This window comes from Hirundo rustica, chromosome 21, assembly GCF_015227805.2.
Source record: "Hirundo rustica isolate bHirRus1 chromosome 21, bHirRus1.pri.v3, whole genome shotgun sequence".
NCBI lineage: Eukaryota > Metazoa > Chordata > Aves > Passeriformes > Hirundinidae > Hirundo > Hirundo rustica.
In genome coordinates, this window is record NC_053470.1 from 1693542 (window position 1) to 1715773 (window position 22232).

Consider the following 22232-nt stretch of genomic DNA (forward strand, 5'->3'; position numbering starts at 1 on the left):
TTTTCTATTTCTTGAAATAATTATGGCCACGATAGAGCTGCTTCTCAAATCACTGCTTCAGAAACACCAGCCCCACCTCCTCTGAGTGCAACAGGCACAAAATGCAGTGTGCGAGCCCAGGGCTGGCTGCCCACCTGGGGCTGAGCAGAACGGGGTGCATTCCCCTGCTTGTTCCAGTGGGGCTCACCTCGAACACACAGACATCTGAACAATTAAACAGTGAATATTTTAACAGTGTGTCCCCACCCAGAGCCATCAGCTGCTGGTGTTTCACCACCTCAGTGTTAGTGTGAGTGAGGAACAGGCCTGAGGGAACCATTCGCTTCCACCTGCTTGTTTCTTAGCACTGGTGTTCACAGGAGCACAGGAAATCCAGAAGATGCCCCCACAGAAAATTCGAGTTCTGGCTCCTTTTAAAGCTCATGTAGGCACCATGAAGGCACCAGCCCTAGGGCTGTCCTGCCAGGAGTCCAGAGCACGAGGACAGCAAATCAAATTTGAAGCAAGACAGACATTTTTATGGGAGCATAAGTCCTGCTGAGGCCATCCCTGAGGGAAAAGAGGGATGCATCCAAGCACAACTTGTCCTGCTGGAACATCTCCCTGCTGGTCAGCTCCAGGGAAGGGCAGAGTGAGGAGGGGTGGTCCAAGTGCTGCACCAATGGAGTTCACATCAGCCACAGCCCAGGATGAGCAGCCTTATCCCTTTCCCACCACAAGGAATCTAAAGAGGCTGGAAGTGCATGGAAACGCCCCTCAGATGAGATCATATTTTGGTTCTGATGTTCTTTGAAGCTGCTGCCTCCTTAATCCTCTTGACAGTTCGCAGAGATAATCTAAAAGTGAGGAGCAGAGCCGCGGGGCCGGGGTGACAGCTTTGGGCTTTGGCTCGCTTTTCCCAAGATATCACCAGTGGGAACGGAGCAGGAGCTGGATTTCTTCTTTTGAGGCTGCAGACCTGCTGCCAGACCTGGGCCAGCTGAGCTGTGTGCCCCGCAGATGAAGCGCCTGTCCCTGTCCCACAGCAGTGCGGGCAGGGTGGGCTGCACATCCCAGCTCCGTGTCACCGCACAGCCCGGCCCTGGGCAGCACCCCCGAGGATTGAGGGCTGCACCCAAGGGGAGAGCAAGATGCTGTTAGCTCTGATCAAGGCATCCAGAATCTTCAAATCACATCCTGAGGGGTCTCACTTTAAAGCAGAGGAGACTTCTAGGATGCGGTGGGGGAGCAGCAGAAGTTCCTGGCGCTGGCAGTGGCAGCTCCCGAGAGCCCAGCAGGAAGAGAGGATCGCTCCTCACGGATCAGGAATTTCCAAATGAGAGCCCAAAGGCCAGAACCACACACACACTTCCCCCACGGCCTCCTTCCTGGTTTGTCTCCACTCAGTAGCTGCCAATTGCTGAGCCTGCCCCAAGGTGGGAGACCTGCTCTTGATGGGACTGCACATAAAGCTGGGGAATATTTTCTACAAAGCCAAACCTGCCTAAAATCTGGTGGAAGGGGGTCAAAATTTATAAATTCTTCTGCTGCTTGAAACATAATTTCAGGCAAAGCATGGAGGCTTCTTCTTCTTCTTCTTCTGTAATGTTCTGTTGGGATTTTTTAAAAATAAATCTTTCCATTTTGCCTTTATTTGCTTGGCAGCGAGAAGCATTTTGCTTCTACAATTTTTGAAGTTAACACTTTTTAGAGTAATATTTTTTTCCTCCACAAATATTCCTGTGTTTCTAACAGTAATCTCCGGGGGAAGAATGCATTTCATTCGACCAAAACAGAATGCTTCATGTTGACTCAGAATGGCTTCTGGGGGTTCTGCAGTCACTTTTGTTTTGCCTAAAGAGAAAATATTCTGCTTTCTGTTTAATCTAAACATTCCACCACCACCAATTCTTTTCAATGGCCTGCCAAACTGAAAGGTCTTTTTATTTTCAAAGATCCAGTTTCAAAACAAGTGCCTTTATAGGAGTTACTCCTGTACCTGGGGGCAGCTCTGATGGGTCACCAGGGGGAATTCAGCAGGTTGAAGCTTTCTTGTGAAGCTTTCCAAAACACTCTGCCCAAAGTGTCGCTGCACTGCTAATGCTGCTATTACTGTAAAGAGCAGGGTATAAACCTCCTCTCGCTGTTTTTGACCTTGATGAAGACAAACTTCGTGGGGATTATGTCAAAACACGAACTTGAAGAACCTGTGAAACTCTGCCCAGGCTCCCCAGCTTAGGTACGGCTGAGTGAAGAAAATAAATGGTGAGGGCGAGGGAATTATCTTTATCTGGAACAAAGCGAGAGGCAAAATGAGAATGTTCAGGAATTTCACGGGCTGGAAGAGCCGTGCATGGCTGTCCTCAAAGGGCATTTAGTGCTCGTCATCCTCGTGGGCTGGCAGCACCTGAAGGGAGAGGCGATGTCAGCTCCGGGGCTTGGGCCCTGAGACAAATGCCACGGGACAAATCGCTGTCACGGGGTGGGAGACACGGGCAGCAGGGAAAAACCCAAATCCTGTATAAAATCCTCTGTGTGTGTGTGTGTCAGAGGCACAGGCAGGGAAATAAAGAGAGATTGAATCTACAGCGTGCTGAGTGCAGTGCTGAGGGGTTTGGGTACCTCAGCTTCGGGCAGCATGGGCTGTGATGCCTCTGAGAGGGGGAGACAGGTGGAGAGACCCTGGAGAGAGGCCCCTGCTCTGCAGGTGGCACTGAACAAAGAGCAGCTGTCACAGGGAGTCCTGGATCTGTGTCCTAGATCTGTGTCCTGGATCTGTGTCCCAGCCCTGTGTCCTGGATCTGTGTCCCAGCCCTGTGTCCCAGCCCTGTGTCCCATCCCTGTGTCCCAGCCCTGTGTCCCATCCCTGTGTCCCACACCTGTGTCCCATCCCCATGTCCCAGCCCTGTGTCCCAGCCCTGTGTCCCAGCCCCATGTCCCATCCCTGTGTCCCGTTGCCCCTGTGGAGCTGTGAGGGGACAGCTGAGATTTCCCAGCTGAGATTTCCCAGCTGAGCTGTCAGGACCCTCCCCAAGCTCATCTCGAGCAGCGATTCGTTTCCTCCTGGACACTACAAGATCTAAACATGCAGGGCTCCGCTGCCTGAAGGAAAACAATGTTCTCATGGACCCTTGACCCTGGAGCTGCTCCCCGGGGCCGGACAGTCCCTTCCCTCCCCACCCGCTGCTCCCTTCCCTGGCGGTGCCCTTTGTGCTCCTCCCGAGCCCTGCTGGCTAAACACAACACCCCGGCCTGCCTGAGCTTCCTGCAAACTTCCCCTGACCTGGGCAGCCAGACATCCAGTCTGGGACCCGGGGGAAAGGGCTTTCCTCGCCTCCCAGCTGGGGTTGCAGCTGATAAGTCCCCAACGTGCTTCAGCTCTTGTCTTTCTTCACACGTAACGAGCTTCGCAGCCCGCAGTTAATCATTCTGTTTCATTATCCTCCGGGAGTTGCTGGGTGTTTCTTTCTGGGTGACATTCACAGGGCATCTCAGCTTCCCAGCTCGGGAGGGACGGATGTGCCAAGCTCTGTTTTCATCAAGGGTTTCTCTGCTGAGGGATTTCCCCCTCAGAGTTCAGTGTGGGTGACTGTGCAGAGGATGACACCTGCATTTCCCATGCCACAGCTCTCCGGATTGCAGCGGTTGAGTGCAATTGATCTACACCACCTGGAACTGGGGATCTTCCTCCAGGCTGAGGTTATCATTTTTAGAGAAAAGCGACCCTGTCCCTTTTGTTTCAAGACGTTCTGTCTCTGAGAGGGTTTTTTACAAGGAGTTAACTGATTGCTGGTGGACTGGAGGTGGTGAGCATGGTCGTAAAGCTGGCAGTGACACTCCTGATGCTCCAGCAGATCATTTTTCCATGCCATGTCAGTCTGAACTACTGAGGGCTTTCAGGAAGGATCCGTTTTCTCGTCTGCACAAACCATAACAAAGGTATCAGCTGGCAGTTGATTAGCTCAGAATTTATCCTTTGTCATTCTGTTAAGCCCCAAAGCTGAGCCACTTTATGTTTGCTTATCTGCTAAAGTGAGCAGTCCAGCTGGCTGGAAAGTGCCAGAAAGCTTCTTCTTGCCATTGGCACTGCCTTGCTCCTGCTTAGGAGGGGGTTTGGAGCAGGACACGCAGGCTTTGAGCTCTTCTCTGTGTCCTGGGGCTCTTTAGTGCTTGGTGGCTGAGATACTTGAGGCTGGACGTGTCCAAGGCCAGGCTGGACGGAGCTTGGAGCAAACTGGGATGGTGGGAGATGTCCCTGCCCATGGCAGGGTGGAACTGGATGGGCTTTAAGGTTCCAACCCAAACCATTCTGGGATTCTATGACATTGTTATTTCCTTTTGCACAGAGTTCCACAGTTAGGGAGGGAAACAAAACCTCCCTGGTCTCAGGGACAGATCCAGGTGCTTGACCTTCCCCTGCAGCTGCCTGGCCCTGTCACTGCAGGGTCACTGTCCCCTGATGGCTCTCATGTCAAACCTGCGGCAGGGCAGCCCTACGACCTGCTGCCACAGCAGCACCCTCGCTCCAGGAGCTGAAATCACAGAACATTCCCAGATGGAAGAGACACCCGAGGATCATGGAGACCAGCTCTAAAGTGAATGGCCCAAATAGGGAGCAAAACCACAACCTTGGCTTTATTAGCACCCTGCTCTGACCAACTGGGCCAATCCCAATGGCTCCCACAGGGATATCCACAGCTATCCATCCACAGCTATCCACCCACAGCTATCAATCCACAGATATGAATCCACAGCTATCAATCCATAGCTATCCACCCACAGCTATCCATCCACAGCTATCCACCCACAGCTATCAATCCACAGATATGAATCCACAGCTATCAATCCATAGCTATCCATCCACAGATATCCACGACAGATATCCACCCACAGCTATCCATCCACAGCTATCCATCCACAGATATCCACGACAGATATCCACCCACAGCTATCCATCCACAGCTATCCATCCACAGATATCCACGACAGATATCCACCCACAGCTATCCATCCACAGCTATCCATCCACAGATATCCACGACAGATATCCACCCACAGCTATCCATCCACAGATATCCATCCACAGATATGAATCCACAGCTATCCATCCACAGCTATCCATCCACAGCTATCAATCCACAGCTATCAATCCACAGCTATCAATCCACAGATATCCATCCACAGATATCAATCCACAGATATCCATCCACAGATATCAATCCACAGATATCCATCCACAGATATCCACGACAGATATCCATCCACAGCTATCCATCCACAGCTATCCATCCACAGATATCCATCCACAGATATCAATCCACAGCTATCCACGACAGATATCCACCCACAGATATCCATCCACAGATATCCATCCACAGCTATCCATCCACAGCTATCAATCCACAGATATCCATCCACAGCTATCCATCCACAGATATCCACGACAGATATCCATCCACAGCTATCCATCCACAGCTATCCATCCACAGCTATCCATCCACAGCTATCAATCCACAGCTATCCATCCACAGCTATCCACCCACAGCTATCCATCCACAGCTATCCATCCACAGATATCCATCCACAGCTATCCATCCACAGCTATCCATCCACAGATATCTACCCGCAGCTATCTATCCACAGATATCAATCCACAGCTATACACCCACAGATATCAATCCACAGCTATCCACCCACAGGCATCCCCACCTGTTTAAGAGCTCTGATGTTGCAGAAGGAAACAGGGAGGGAAAAACCCTTCCAGGGAATTTCCCAGGAAGGGAAAAGCCCTTTCGCAGGCAGAGAACTCTCCAGGCTCGGGTGTAAACTGAACAAAGCAGTGAGATAACACAAGTCACTGAGATAACAAAAATCAGTGAGATAACACAAATCACAGCCATCTGCTCTGGAACACCCTGCTGGCTTAGCAAAGAGAAGAATCCATAAAATTGGAAACCTTTTCCACCTTTTTTTTTTTTTTTTTTTTTTTTTTTTTTTTAAATAAAACCACAGTGAGAATGATGCCCAGGAGACTTGACACCCACGAGTGATTAACAATCACATGGCTGAAGCCCTCCTTTCCTTTTCCCGATCTCCATCACCCAGAAACTGCCTCTTGCTGCTGTTAAGTGCACGGTGATTTTAAGATACCATCAAGATTTCAAAGAGTGATGGTAGAAAGCCAGATTTATTTAGTTTGGCTGCCAATCCCTATCGTAGCTCATCTGGGATAGTTTATCTGCAGCCCCTGGTTGGATGTGTGGCAATTCAGGAGCAGGCTACTATTAAAAAGCAGTTAGGACTGAAATACAGCCTCTGTCACACGCCCTGTAAATCCCTGCTTCCCCTCCCATTAGGTGAATCAGCAGCACTGTACCTGTCCTATTTGCAGCTGGAAAAAGGCAGATTAATTTTAGGTCTCTTGTGAATCTGAAAATTTGGTAGAGATGAGTCTTGGAGTTTGGGAAAGATGGTGGAGAATGGGGTTAAATGATTATGGGTTTTTTTCCTTGAACAGGAAATATTTTTGAGAAATTGTATTCTGTTTTAACTAAGATGCATCAATCATCGCACAGTTCAATATTTTCCTGCATTTTTGGATGGTTTCATATTTGTTTAGCTGCCTTCTTTTGATTTATGTTACTTCTTAAACAAACAGTGCTATTCTGAAATTCTTTCTAAAAATACTGGCAGAATTAGTTTTAAATTCGGTGCTTCCATCTTTTCAGGCAAAACTTGATCCTGAATTGTGAAAAGTTTGGTTATCAGGAAGCTCCTTTTTTCCCCCAGCAAATTTCTTCTTGGCTTGTATCTTCATCCACCCTATATTTTCTTCCATCCTCTTGTCCATCCCCTGTCACGCGGCACATTCCTTGTTCTTTCCTTTCCTCCACAGGAGAAGAAATAATTGTGATTACATTTCCTGTGATACCTTTTTTGCACTTCATTGCAAATACACAAAAATCTACTTTCTCTGCTTTTTCCTATCACAAATAACCCAAGGATCTTCTTTTAATTACCCAGTGTCCTCTTTCAAGTCAAATAAAAATATTGTCACATTTGTTACCTCCCAGTGTGGCTCAACCGGAGAGCAAGACTGCAGAGGGATTAAGCTGCGGGGATAAACACTAAACACATTTTCATAATGTGACTCAACGGGAGAATTTAGCATTTTTGGGAAAGTGCACAAGACACTGAACCGAGTATAAATATTTCCTATTTGTTTTGGGGCTTGGACCAAGCTACAAAGTTGTGGTTCAAAGATCAGGTTTCTCAGCTCAAGGCTTGATTAGAACCAGGGCCTGCATGACCAGAAAGTTCAGATGTGTATCTGAAACTTCCTAAATGTGGGGAGATTAGAGATCTAAAGTTTTAATTCTAATTAATCTCTCTCACATAACGTTTCCTGCGATGCCCTTACGCCGAAGCACAGCCAGAATAAACCGACGGCGTGGGAGAAAAGCTGGCATAAAAAGTCAGCACTGGAAATTAGAGAAATCATCCAGATTTTTGGCCTTTATCCGCCTTGGGGCCAGTGCTCATGCTCAGCCCCTCGTCCCACGTCAACACAGGAATCCCACATCCGTGTCCTTGCACAGTGCCTTTTGTAAACACCATCATCACCTCACACGTGGCCTTTCTGTCACACACACGCCTCCAACCAACACTTGCTCTCCTGCTGATGAAGCCCATGGTTCATTTTGTCTGCTGAGGAATAAAAAGTTCCCATTACCAGAGCTAAAATGGAGCTCCAAACCCCACAAAGGCAGCAGGGCCACTCTTCTGCGTCCATCCCTGCCTTGGTGTGGTTGGAAGTGGAAGAGGGGTGGGGTGCGGAGCAAAGGAGCTCCGGCTCTGCACTGAGCCGATTCTCTGAGGGTCAGTTCCAGGGGACAGCACTTGGGGATTCCCATTCCTTAAGCAGAGGCTGTCACCAGTCAAGAAATGCGTGTTGATATCCCCAGATGAAGGGCAGGAGGGCTCCCAAGGCCCAGAAGTATCTTGGCATCTTGAGGTGGTAATCCATGAAGTTTTTCACATGTCTGCACAGAAATGTGCCGTTCTGGGCAATTTCTGGGTGAACGTGGGGTTAAATCCAAGGAAGTGGTCATTGGCTCTAAGCCCTGTGTGACAGTGGCAGGATGTCATCGGATGTCCTGGCTCTGAGGGAGCCTTTCTGGGCAGGTCAGTGCTCACACTGCTGTGCCCTTCCAGTGACTGAGCGGCTTTCCAAATCCTTGTTCTTTTCCCTGCAGACTACAGGAATCCATTTGTGGAGATGCACTCGGAGCACCCCGACATCATCTACATCGTGGATGATAAGAAGGCAGTGGTGATCCCCTGCCGGGTCACCTCGCCAGACATCAGACCCAAGCTCACCCAGGTGAGATGTGGCTCCAGAGAAGATCAGTTCAAGGTCTGGGCTGCCAACAAAGTGGGGAAAAACACACATTTAGATGTATAAAGCTGGGTAAAATCCATAAAAAATAGGAAAGACGCTGAAAATCCTGAAACTTGAACCTGTTCTTGCACTCTGTTACTGTTGAACTGGGTAAAAAGAATTTTTAAGGGATTAGGCTGAGTTTATCACATATTTATTCTATGTTATGGCTTGGTGTTCCTCCATAAATTGGCAGAGGTAGAGGACAAAGCACTGTTTTCCTTCAAAATTATTTGTATAACACCTGGCTCTCTCTGAAAGGTTCTCTCTTTATACATTGAAACTCTTAGAACAATTGCCCATTTTTGCTTCATTTCATCGATTCCAACCAAGTCGGGAATCTTGGGAATAGATGGCTCCAGCATCCATCCCTTTGGCAGCACTTACACCTGAATGTCAAGGTTACAGCATGGTCTGTGCAGGCCAAGGCTGTTTGGGATAATAAAATGGAAATTTAAGGTCTGGGCCCTGCCCAGTCAATGGAGTCACTCATTTAAAGAGCTTCAGAACTGCTCTCCGGAGTAGCCTGTCATGGAGTGAGGAACAGGACAGAGATCTCCTGGCTCCAATCCTGCATTTTACATCAGGTAAATTTACAGGAATCCTGTGCCTTTCCATTCCCCTGCCAGCCTGACAGCTCAGTTAACCCTAAAGGGAACAGGAGCTCATCCTGTGCTGCTTTTCCAGCCTGTTCTGGAGGGGCTGGGAGGGATGAGGCTGCTCTGGATGTGGCAGAGAGGGGTCTAAGCCCCCCTGCTCCTAAATTTCCATGCCTTAGATGTCTCTTTCTCCTGGGAGGCAGCACAGGAATCACAGGGGACTGGGACAGGGCTCCAGCTCCTTCTGGCACCCATGGCACATTCCCAGTAGAGGTACAGAGGGACAGCAGGAGCCTTACTGCTTTGGAGATCTCTATTTTTAAATTTCATCAGCTGGATTAAGAAGGGGAAAGAGGCTCCTCTCCAGTTATCATTTTAGGCTGGATAAGTGTTACCACCTTCTCTCCTTGGCTATAAAAATGAAACATCCCCATCTGATTTGAGCCTGCTTCACCAAATTCATGGCTGGAGCAGTGCTGAAGAACCTGGCACCATCAGGGTGGCCTTGGAATTCCCATCTCCACATTTATTCCCTTACTGATGGGCAGCCCTGCTCCTCCTGCTTCCCAGCTAAATTCCCAGTCATTTCTCCAAACACAAACTGCAGCCTGGCTGCTGGAATGAAATCTCCACTGAAACCTCTCCTACAAAAGGTTGTCCCCAGAAGATTTCCCCCGCCAGGGCTGAGCAGCTGGGGCTCAGGGCAGGGAGGCAGAGGTTGGGCACAGCTCCCAAAGGAGCTGGGAGCTGCTGGGACGTGGCTCCTTGGAAAGCTCTGGGATCCAGCTCTGGACAGCACCGCTGGCTTGGCCCTGGCTGGGAATCCCACTGAGTGACTCCATCGACTGAGCAGGGCCCAGACCTTAAATTTCCATTTTATTATCCCAAACAGCCTTGGCCTGCACAGACCATGCTGTAACCTTGACATTCAGGCGTAAGTGCTGCCAAAGGGATGGATGCTGGAGCCATTTATTCCCAAGATTCCCGACTTGGTTTAAATCGATGAAACGAAGCAAAAATGGGCAATTGTTCTCAGGAGGTTCCATGTATGAAGAGAGAACTGATGCCCTTCAGTGGCTCCCTAGAGCAGAGCCTAGACAAGATTAAGAGAATAAAGTGAGCATTTATTAAAGGCCTTCAGTAGGTTCACCTTGGGCAGTCAAAAGCCTCCGAGGCTGCACGCAGGATGGGTGATGGCCACGAGTTTTTCAGACAATTATAAGTTTGGTCCATTTACATATCAGGGATTAATCCTCCAATTACAGCTTCAGGCAATGAAGTCACATTCCCCCAGTTTGCTTCCCCCAATTCACTTTTGTTGGTATTTTCGGGGCCTGAGGCAGAGGGTGTCCTTGGATTCCAGGCCCAGAGGAATTGTTCTGTCTGACCAAAGTGTGAAGACAGTTAACTACCACCCTGTATGGAGTTTAGAGTCATACACTAAAGCAGTGCAGGACTGGGAAAGCAGAAGAGCTGAAATCCTACGGCACCACGGCAGCGCCGAGGCGGCAGCTCCCGCGCCGGGAGGAAGCGGGACAGGAGAGGGGCGGAGGTGACCGTGGGGGAGGAAGGGTGAGCGAGGCCATCAGACAAATTTAGAACATCCTCTCCTTCCAAATTTAATCTCCAGGAGACAACTGGAGAGGGAGGACAACACTTCAAAGGGAGGAAAGCCACTGTGATTTCCTTCGAAGCAGCATTGACGTTTTCTTGTTTGATTGTTTAAATAGGTATTTGTGAATATTCTATGAAGATGTTTAATCTGTGTGTGGTGTTGAAAAGGGCCTCCTGAGCAGGGTTATTTTTCCTTCCCCCTTCCCCCAGGCATCGGGGAGCAGAGCTGCCAAACCCTGAAGTTCAGCTTTATCACGTTTTATTATTCTTGTGGAAAATGAACTCTTTGCCACCGTAAATTAAGTTCCTTAAATTACCATTATACTTTAAAATCACCGCACTCTCTTTAAACCTGCTCAGAGAAAGGTACCTCTTGCTTATACTAAGCATATCCCAGCTATCTCAATATATTATCTTTGTTATTAACAAACTCATGCTAAGACACAGAACTCAGGCTTTTAATTTCGCTTAATGTGATTTTAATTCGGGGCAAAAAGAGCTTTTTCAGCCATGTCAGATCTGTTTAGTCACTGATGTGGTTCAGTGTGCGTTTGCCACTTCCAGCTTTGACCTTCATGGGTGCTAAAGCATGATTAAGCCTCAGGTTTCAGATCTCTTTCTGTAATTTTTCCTATTTTTCCTCACGGTTCTAAACCGAGATGCCACAGCTTGATTATTTCAAAAGCATTTACAAGAAATGCTTGTCTCCTACCGCTGTCAGAAGAGATGCTGCTCCAAAAGGCAGCGACTGTCTGGCTGTCCCCTCTTCCCCATGCAGCATCACCAGCTCCTCAGCCAGAATTCCTTTGGGTTTGGTCCATGCTGGAATTGTAACGATTGGCCCAAACCAAGGCCAACCTGGTCACTTGTGTATCCGGAGCCCCAGGCTGCAAGTTGTGTGGAAGAGGAGGATTGTTTAAACTGAATCCAATTTAAGCTGCCCTGCCAAACCACAGTCCTGACTGCTGGGAGACAAACAGGAGCTGCACACAGCAGGAATAGGAGCAAAACTCTTCAATCGGGGTGAAATTCCTGCTTTCAGTCCCTTGGTTTGCTCCCAAGGCTAAAGCAGGGTCTCTCTGAAAAGGAAAACTTCCCTTTACCTCACCTTTGAGCAGCCAGGATATGAGGAGGAGGGAGAAGCAAATAAAGCTAATTATCATGAGGTAAATGCAGGCACATTGAGGTTTGCCCAAACCTTTCATTTTTTGGGCAGAAGTGATCTCAACACTCCCAAAGAGCAGCCTCAGTTCTAAAGAGCCTCCCTGTGTCCTGCTGGGAAAGCCAGAGCTACCTGTGCCTCCATTCCCCCCCTGCAAACACCTGAAATGGGGCGTTTCAGGGAGCTCTTTTAATTTCACATAGTTCTTTGGTATATTATAATCCAGGATTTTTCAAATTTTTTGGAAAGCAAATTACATTCCCTCTAGCAAATAGAGGATTTTCCCTGTGTGTTAATAATAACAATAAACTGATTATTCCCCCCAACAAAAGCCAAGCTGCTCCACAGTGGTGTTGTTCAAGGGTAGACAGAGGAAAGTTCATTCTCATTAAAAGAATTTTTGCTCTAGTTCATTTTCCACATTTGCCTTTTCTATTCTCAATTCTTCCTCATAAGCAGAACTGAGAGTGTTTTTTCAAGAACCTCAGAACATTACAGGTATTTATGAATTTAGTGCCTTAGTCCCTTTATTTTTATGATTTACACTCCTCAGTCACCCAGGCTGCTTCCATGGAAATCCATGGGGTGCTCTGAGAATGTCCCCCCACTTTCTGTGGGACAGAATCTGGGGAGTGCCCACAGACCAGAACCACAGTCAGGTGAGTTAGTGAATAATTCTGATTTTGGAAATTTCACACTAATTTTAAGGTACAATGAGGAAAATGTGTGGTAGCTCCATGTGGCACTGGGAGGAAACACCTCCAAAAAGATCACCCCCCAAAATTCATGTAAGATGGGCGTAATGATTTCCAGAGAAGGGATGGGGGAAATGGGTCCCACACATGAGGTCTGAGAGGACGCGGACTCCTGAACTGGATGCCCAGGTGTTGAATTTCAAAGACACTCGTGCCCCAGGGAGGCTTTTCTGCTTGCTCAGGCTGCTGCAGATCCGTGTGGACAGAGCCCCCAAAGCCCTGGGCGGGTCAAAGGCACAGCAGCCCCCACTCTGAGGGGAACGGGATTCTCACTCCTTGTCTGTTCCCTTGCAGTACCCTTCCTCTGCAGAGATCAACTTCAGGAGGATGCAGTGGGACCCCAGGAGAGGCTTTGTCATCCCCTCGCACTCCTTCGTGCCCTCGGGGATCCTCACATGCTCGGCCCAGGTCAACGGCAGCGTCTTCAACTCCTATTACATGGCCCAGAGACTGGGTGAGTGCCAGGGAGAGCCCCTGCTTCGCTGGGGGCTCCAGGATGTCATTCCTTGGTTAACCTCAGTTATATCTGAGAGATCTCCCCATGCTGCATCTCTAGCAAGTCCAAGCTGGAACGCTAAAAGTAAAGTCCTTCTTCCTTTTTTTCCCGCTGTTCAGTAGAACTTGGATTGGAGCCACCCCTGGTTTTGAAAAATGACCAAGTGCTGAGGTGGTACAAAACAGGAGTGTTCTATTCAAACCCCACCAAGGCTCTGTTTGCTTGGATTGAGCTGTGTTTACGTTAAAACAACTGCTGGTTCAGGAGGAACCAAACTGCAGCTTTCTTTTTGCTTCTGGTCGTTAACCACGTGTGATCATGGCATAAAAATCTCACTACACTGCTAATTCACATCTTGGCTTTTTATGGATTTTCTCTAGGTGATTTACTGCACCATTTCCCTTGGATTTACAGCTGAGCTTCAGCTCATAATTAAAATCTGAATCTGAAGCAACTAGACATTAAATTTTTGAGTGCTGAGCATTTATATGAAACCAATTAGAATTTATTTTTCTTTTGTTTTCCATGTATGTTCTTTATCTCCCCATATATCTTCTATTTACTTGGACTTCATTCTCATTAGCTCATGGCATCCTTCTACACAATCAGCACTCAGCTTTGAACAACAGGCTTGTAAATTTGTGTGGCAGCCAAATAAAAGTCCTGTAAATCTTTCTCCTTTTTTTTTCCCTTGTTGGTGTAATTTTTTATTAAAATCATGAATGCAAATCTACAGAACTTCTCAGGCATCCTGCTGCAGCTCAAAAGGACCCAGGAAATCCCTTTCTGTCATGTGTTACTGTCACTGGTCAGGTGTGGTTTTGGTACTGGGCACCAAAAACTGATGGAAGTTCAGAGCTGATGTATTTAAGGCATTGATAAATGTGTAAGAGCAAGATTTGGGGATCCCATGCAGGGATTTGGGGATCCCATTTAGGGATTAGGAGATCCCCTTTGGGGATTTGGGGATCCCATTCAAGGATTTGGAGATCCTGTTTGGGGATCTGGGGATCCCATTTAGGGACTGGGAGATCCTGTTCAGGGATCTGGGGATCACATTCAAGGATCTGGAGATCCCATTTGGGGATTTGGAGATCCCAGTCAAGGATTTGGAGATCCTGTTTGGGGATCTGGGGATCCCATTTAGGGATTGGGAGATCCTGTTCAGGGATCTGGGGATCCCATTCAGGAAGGAAAGGGAGCTGGGCAGGAGAGGACCAGAGAAACACGTCTCATGTCCAACAAAACTGCATCCTCTCACTTTGAGGCCCTCAAAAGGAGGCGGTTCCACCTTTGGAAATTCTTTTCTGTGGAGCTGCTGAGAGGGTTGGAGCCAAGGCAGATGGAAGAGCAGCCATTCCTGACTGTGTCCATGGGGTCAGGGTGGATCCCAAGGTGAAGCAGGAAGTGCTGCTGGTCACAGCTTTGCCTCTTCCATTGCAGAGGGCAGAATACAGAACCTGGCTCTGAAGGCAAGTGCCAAAAAGCTGTTGGTTGGAGAAACGCTCAAGCTGGAGTGCAAAGCAGAGACCTTCATCAACGGGCGCATCGAGTTTGTCTGGACGTGTCCCCGTGGCACAGTGAGTGCATGGAACTCCTGCATTCCCCCTCTCCCCAAAATTCACAGGGCTGAGAAAACCTAATTAGCACTTATTCTGAAATTATCCAACCATTTATAAGCCTATCATTGGTTGAACTTTGTGTTTGGATGAATCTAAAACTTCTCTGCCCTTCTTGAACCCGCAGATTAAACAGCAAAACTCACTAAATAAACCCTGGCAAGAAAAGCCAGGAGTGTTTCCTTCTTTTTGGGAAGAAAAACTCCTTCATCCCTTCTGTCCTGGCTGTCTCACATGACAAGTCTGAAATGCAGGTTGTGAGCTGTCCATCTCCCCGTCTATTTTGGTATTTATGAAGCAGGAAAAAGCAAAGGAAAACACAACTGAAACTGTGGAAATCATCCCCAAAGAATGAAATATAAATTCTGAGTCTTGAGTTTTCTGTGGATACAATACAAAAGTGCCAAACTTGAAATAGAAATAAGTAAGAGACTGAACATTTGAAGTACCAAACCCTCTCACTGCTCCTAAAAAAAAAAAACAAAACAGAGGGGGATAATTTTCCAAATCAGTTCATTTGTCTGAGATTCCACTCTCGGCTCTGCTTAGTGCTGAGAATTAAAATAATTGGAGGGTTTTTTTCTGTTTAGTTCAGCAAAATACACATTGTAAAGAAGCATCTAAGCCTTTTGGGAAGGTGTAAAATGTGATTACTAAAAACTGATTAATTTTGACTTGTTTCCTTAAAAAAAAAAAAAAAAAAAAAAAAAAAAAAAAAGAATGTCTGAGTTTGTTTTGATGAGGAAACTACAGAAAATCCAACACAGAATTTATAGAGGTCCAAGCACTACAGCATTACTGAATTTGGTTTCTTGAACCCCATATGGTGGAAAGGACTCGTTTTCCTATGAACTCTCCTTATATTTCTAACATTATAAATGTAAAACTTCTTGGCCGAATCTCTGGGATCAAAAATCCTATCAAAAGCAATAATGCTTTCTGAAATTCCCCAGGAATTTGCATTGGCACTTGGCTGTCACAATATATTGTATTTCTGTCATAATATATACTTTTAAAAAGCAGGAGGTTTTTAATACAGAAAAAATACTGACTGTGACCAAAATAAATTTAAAAACCCTCAAACCCAAACCCTTGGAGCACAGCTCTGACCTTCTTGCAGCAGTTTTACCCTGAAATCCTTGGGATTTGGTCCTGGAGAAGGGCTGGGATGCATCCCCTTGTTTACCTGCCCAGAATTCAGCACAAAGTGCCACATTTCCACTCTGCTTCTCTCTCTTCTTAGACTTGATAATGAAACTTCTCACAAGAGCTCTTCCTGCTGATCTGCCTTTTATATTATTTATTTCAGTGATGGTTTCGATACAAATCACTGCTTCCCTTTACTGGCAGCCTTTGAAAGGGTGAACACAATAATCCAGTTTCTGCTGCTTTTTCACCCTCCTTTTTGTGACTCCCAGCACCCTCACCCCAGGAGAACGATGGACCAGAGCGATGTCGTGTACAAAGTCGGCAGCAGCCTGATAATTGAAAATGTCACCAAGGAGGACGGGGGCCTGTACATCTGCAGGACGTTCAATGCCACCAGGCTGGAGGCCAATGTCACTGTCACTGTGTATGGTGAGTGCTGCAGCTGGAGCAGGGTGGAACCAGGAGTGTTCAGCTTCGAGAATCTGTAAAAACCCTCAACTGAAATGGCATTAGGGAGAAAGTCAACCGTTAATCATCTATAACCTCTAATTAGTCAATGAGAGTCAGCTCCCATATCTTCAAAGTAATTCAAGAGGTACATTTGGATGGGAGATTGGGAATCAGGAATTGTTCCCTGGCAGGGTGTTGAGGCCCTGGCACAGGGTGCCCAGAGCAGCTGTGGCTGCCCCTGGATCCCTGGCAGTGCCCAAGGCCAGGTTGGACACTGGGGCTGGGAGCAGCCTGAGACAGTGGAAGGTGTCCCTGCCATGGCAGCGGTGGCACTGGATGAGTTTTACCATCCCTCCCAACCCAAACCATTCTGGGATTCTGTGATGTCTGAGGGAGCTGAACTGCTTGAAAAAGCTGGTACCACATGTGTTACCCTGGTTTTTCTGAGTTTTTTATAGCCTTTTGATTTTCATAAAATGGAGTCAGATCTTTTTAATTACTGTACAATATTAAGAGCAGTTCTACCTTTTTCCCACAGATGTAACATAAACAAATCCTTTGTTTTTCATTCTCTGCCCTTTGTTTGCGTATTTCTAACCTGAAAACAATTGTAACTGACAGTTGGTCTAGCCACTTGGCTGAAAGGTGAAAAACCCCAGAAGCCAATCTTCTGCTAGACCCACAAATGTATAAAAAGTAAGAAATAAAACAAAGAGCTCTCTCTCCGCCTGGACTCAGCTTTTGAGCTGGATCGGAGGAACCTCTGCTCTGCGAAACCTCTCGTCTGCGTGTAGCTGCTTTGTGTGTCTCGGTGACACCACGTGTGGTTGCTGAGGCCCTGGAAAATCCATCCTGTGGGCTCCACACGGACAAGAGATGCCCCAGACATCTCCCACGCTGATCCAGGGGCAGTGCTGGTGCAGATCCTCTGCTTTCCGTGTGAATTCCTTCACGTGGGAACAGCCCTTGGTGGCTGAGGCCTGGCTGCGCAGGGAGCCGAGGGAACAGCCTGATCCGTTCGGTTCTGTGCAGGCCTGTATTGGAAAAAAACCCGCGTGGGAACAGAGCAATCACAGCTCCTGTGGCAGAGCTGCCATCCCAAGTCTCCCTGCTCATTTCTCTTCCCAGAAAAACCCTACATCACGGTCTCCCACAAGAAAGGGCCTTACTACGAGATTACCTCAGGACACAAGTCCCTGAAGCTGGCTGCCAAGGTGGACGCCTTTCCTCGGCCCACTGTCACCTGGTGAGTGCTCCCGGCGACAGCAGGAATGCCTGAGCTCCTTTAGGACTCCTGTCAGGAGCAGATCACCACCATCCCTCACCACACAGGCCACGGACGGGAGCTGGGAACGCTCAGAGCTCGCTGGAACGAGCTCAGCTCTGCTCTGGGCTCCTGAGCTCTGGGAGGCTGGGCCAGCCACCCCTCATTCCCAGGCTGTTTTCCTCTCCTAGCCATGCAAGAAAGGTCCCTGCAGAAAAAAAATGTGTGTTTCACTTTCCCTGGACACAGAATGATTTGGGAGATCCAAGGAGAAAGCTCTTGGGGAAGGGATTCCTGCTCACCCCCAGCAGCGCTGGTCAGTCTGCAAGGGAGCAGGGGGCGACAGGAAAAGGACAGATTTTTAACATAGGAAATTGCTTCTCTCCAGAGCTTTTAAATAATGTTTTAAATAAGATCCTTGCAGTGAATCCTCCTGAGCAAGCTAAAGGCTCCTCCAGGAGTGCAGTGGATCTGCTAACAGGAGGGGCAACACATCAGCAGCTCCAGGAGACATTCGAGTCTCTCTTTACCCTTTCATCACTCATCCTCTCTCCCGCTCCATCTTCAACGACCCCATCCAACGCCTTTTATCTCCTCAGCTGCATTAAATCCCGTGGGACAGATGGCAGGGGGGTCTGTCCTGGCACAGAAGGTGGCATTTCCTGGGGCACCTGTCCTCGGCCAGCTGAGCCTGGCAGGCAGCAAAAGGTCGCTCAGGGCTGGCCTCGCTGCCTTTGATTAGCAGTGTAATAACATGAAATCCTCTCATTTTAGTGGAATCAGTGCCAGGAGGTGGTTTTAATTGCTGCTGTTATTTAGGGATGGGGGTGTTCTGGGAGCTGAAGTGGGGACCGACCCCTTCTCCCTGCCAAGCCTTTGTTCTTGGGCTCAGCGTGGAGCTCTTTGGTGGCTGCCTGGGACCACCAGAGCTGCCTTCCCTTGGAGCCCCAGCTGTTGATGCTGGAGGTCTCTCAGGATGGTCGTTTTTACGAGTGCAAAAGGAAGTTTCCAGCATCCTCAGGCAGTGGGAGATGCCCCAGCATCCTTTCACCAAGCCTAAAGCTCCGTGTGTGGCAAAGCCTGGCCTATTTCCTAACCATAAACCTGCCTGTGGGGTGAGCAGCGAAGAGGAGCTTCTCCTGCAGATGCTGCTCTCCTGCCCTGAGGGAATATTCCAGGCCAGGAATTCCTCACTGACCTCCCTATGGACCAGCTTTCTCAGAGTCATGGAGTTTAACTTTTTCAGGAGCAGTAAAGGCTCTAAAGGCTCACAGAGACATCCTGAGAGACAATTCTGCTGAATTAATCTCTTCCTTTAAAACTGGTGACACACATTTTGCTGTTCCATGATTTCCCACACTTGGTGTTGCTCATGCAGCTTCATTTTAGGGGCATTTAGATCACAGTTGGGTGTGTGAGAGGCACTGTTCATTCAGATAAAACAAACCACCTTTTTCCTGTGTGGAGTGAATCCATCCCACAGCACTGGAGATGTGAATCAGTTCTGGTGTGGAAGGATAACAGGAATAAATATCCAATCCAAGCAGTGACTCCAGGCCTGCATTTCCCTTGCTGGGATGACCCTTTATCCCCCTAGTGTGGGTGACAGGGTTTCTGAGGGTCGACAGGGACGTGACAAACCCTGATGGAACTTCCCAAACAGGTACAAGGACGGCAAACTGATCAAGGACAACCACACCTGCTACGAGCCAGATCCACTGAAATACAGACTGGGAATACGAGATGTGAGACCCAAACATGCTGGGAACTACACCATGGTCCTGAGCAACCCCAAATACGGCCTCTGCAAGAACCTCACCATGCAGCTGGTGGTGACAGGTAAGGACCTGTTGTGTAGAATTCCTTCTGCTGCCTTGTTTATCCTGTTTAGCATGATCCTACTGCACCGGCCTGCAGGAAGGGGTGGCACTTCCCAGGGTTTAGCACTGCCCAGAGGTCACCACCTCCCTGAGGAAGCACTGAACCCTTCATTTCAGCTGCTCTGGGGAGTTGGTGTGACCCTGGCTCATCCAAGTCCTTTCCCCTGGGACACTGCACCTCCCACAGCCGCAGCACCGAGAGCCGGGACAGCGGCTCCACACTGGGAGCTGGGAATGCCTGGGAAGGGCACAAACTTCACATTTTTATAGGAGCTTGGGAGGATATCGAGTTGAGAGGACTTAGGAGTGGGGGCACAGTTTCCCAAGAGAAGGGCTGGAACTTTTATCCCTTGAGATTGCAAAGCAGCTTGGGCAGAGCACTGGAGAACATCTGCTGGGACAGGAAGGGTCCCAGTGGGGCTGACGGAAGGAACTGGAGGAGCTGCCCTGGCTTTTATGTCTGTCCATCATCCTGCTCCAGATCCACTTTCTAAATCTGCATTTTCTGCTCTGTCACTTCTCTGCTGGCAGCACTTGAGGGACAGCTTCTTTTTCAGGGGAATTTAGGGAAAACCGTGGTGTCAGCTGAAGAGGGTTCCCTTGCCATAGACAGAAAACTGATATTGGAATGCCATTTATCAGCCTCCCTGGGTGGATAATGCATGACAGAGCCACATTGTCTCTTTGCACATCCACTGCCTCTTTTAATCCATTGAATTTGGCAACAGAGATTGAATTATGAGGCCAAGTAGGAGTTCAGCAAAAGTTAGCTCTGCTTTCCCTTTGTATTTTCCATTTGGGCAGTGAGTAGTTATTGAGACAGGTTTGGTCTCTTTTCTGTGGTGAATTCTTCTCTCCTTACCCTCTTCACACCTAAAAATATCCTCAGTTGTCCATTTTTTATATACTTATGTATTGTCGCTTCCAGCAGTTGTGTTTTTCTCATTTCACCTTTCAGAAAGGAATAATGCTTAAAAAAATAGAGAACTTGTCACTTAGGTACATCTGAGCTATTAAAAATGTTAAATAAGATATGATAGCTTAAAAACCTGGAATTAGAGATAAATTAATGAGAGATTTGGGAGAGGAGGGAGCCAAGAGCATGCTCACAGTCAGGTCCTGCAGCTCAGCTGAGCAGGAGGAACGTGTCAAGCCGCATAATTTGTCCACTTGAGGTTGTTTTTCCACACAATGGTTTTGCCTCTCCAGAGAACGGAAACGTTCAAAGGAAGAGAAAATTAAGAACGATAATAAACTATCTTGTCAAGGTAAATATTGGTGTTTGCGTGCAGAAGGGAGCGTTTCCTTGAGGAGCCGCCGCTCCCCTAAGAGGCAACCAAAAAACAAACAGAGCCTTTTTCTATCAGCAAGAGGCTATTTCAGGATCAAACCACCCCAGCACCAGCTTTTCACATCCATGGTGTGTCCAAGCTTGGGGCATCCCGTCCCTCACGCAGCGCTGCTCATCCTCAGCCTTTCCAGGGGTCAGCAAAGGCTTCATCAGCAATAATTAATTAATTGCAACCCCCCTCGTTTCTCAAAGTCCAGCAGCTGCAGGGCTGTCCCGTGGTGATGCAGAGGAAAAACACGGAGCAAGTGTCCCTTTGCTGGTGACAGAAAGTCAGGGAATGAGAGCAGAGCAGCGAAAGCCCAGGGTGCCATGGGTGGAACCCGAGGCTGCAGACAGGGAGGGTTTGCTTGGCGGGAGCAGCAAGGGCACCCAGGGAATTCTGGAATTATCCCTGCAGCACCCAGGGAATTCTGGAATAATCCATTCAGCACCAAGAGAATTCTGGAATCCCTGTAGCACCCAGGGAATTCTGGAATAATCCCTGCAGCACCCAGGGAATTCTGGAATAATCCATTCAGCACCAAGAGAATTCTGGAATCCCTGTAGCACCCAGGGAATTCTGGAATAATCCCTGCAGCACCCAGGGAATTCTGGAAACCCTGCCAGGCTCTTCCCTGCAGCACCACCCTGATGTGCTCTGTGTGAACCTCAGCCCAGGAGAAGCTCGTTTCGCTGAGATTCATGTGGATAGAGCCCCAAAAAAGGGCAAATTGGGCTCTTGAAGCTTCTCCAAACTGCCCTTTCTCTTGCGCTTCCCATCAGAGGGCGGGGACAGCTTTTCCAGGAGCTGCTTTTTCAGATCTGTGCTTTCCTTTCAAGTACACTCTGCAGCTCCACACTGAAAGCAGATCAGCATTTTTCCCTTAACTCTCCACAAATAACCTGGCACTTTATCTCCAGCCATCATGACTGATACCTGGCTATCACACCTGAATAGATTAAATTGCTCAGAATTCCAGCAGACCCTGAGAGAAGAGAAGGAGACCAAAATACACTTTGTGCAGGGATTAGCTGAAAGAAACCACCTCTGAGCTGGAGGTGTGATTAATGTCCCTCCTCAGAACCAGAGGCAGCCTGCAATTACTGGAGCAGGGATTTGAACACTGGGATTAGTGGAGCTGATGGGAAAAATCCTCTTGGGCTTCAAGTGGACGCAGTGGTTGGAGTATCAGTTTTACATCGTGTCTAAAAGGTGGAGCCTGCAGCTGATAAACCTCCTGCTAGTAATAACCATGTATAACCATGCACCCTGAGAGTGAGGAGCAATTTCTCTTTGGATAGCAGCGTCGCTCCCCAAATCCAGGGCCAGCCCTTCATTTCGGAGGCGCAGCTAAGAAAGGGAGTGAGTTCTGATCCACACTGTTCAAGAGAAGAGGGGGAAATTACATAACCAGACTTTGGAATGAGGAGACGAATGCCGTTTGGATGTTTTCTGTTGCTGCACCGGGACACTGCAGTGCAGGAATGATCGGTA

The 22232-nt window shown here is 48.2% G+C and overlaps 1 protein-coding gene across 2 annotated transcripts in view; it reads left to right on the forward strand.

Annotated features, from left to right (window-relative positions):
• The window catches only part of LOC120762132 (vascular endothelial growth factor receptor kdr-like), a 133123-nt gene that overhangs the window by 45803 nt on the left and 65088 nt on the right, over window positions 1–22232 (forward strand). For both annotated transcript variants that reach the window (XM_040084219.2, XM_040084220.2), the window contains exons 4-9: window positions 8235–8362; window positions 12844–13003; window positions 14489–14625; window positions 16083–16242; window positions 17392–17509; window positions 19191–19366. In XM_040084219.2, coding sequence (XP_039940153.1) covers window positions 8235–8362; window positions 12844–13003; window positions 14489–14625; window positions 16083–16242; window positions 17392–17509; window positions 19191–19366 — 879 coding nt within the window. The remainder of the gene's footprint in view (window positions 1–8234; window positions 8363–12843; window positions 13004–14488; window positions 14626–16082; window positions 16243–17391; window positions 17510–19190; window positions 19367–22232) is intronic.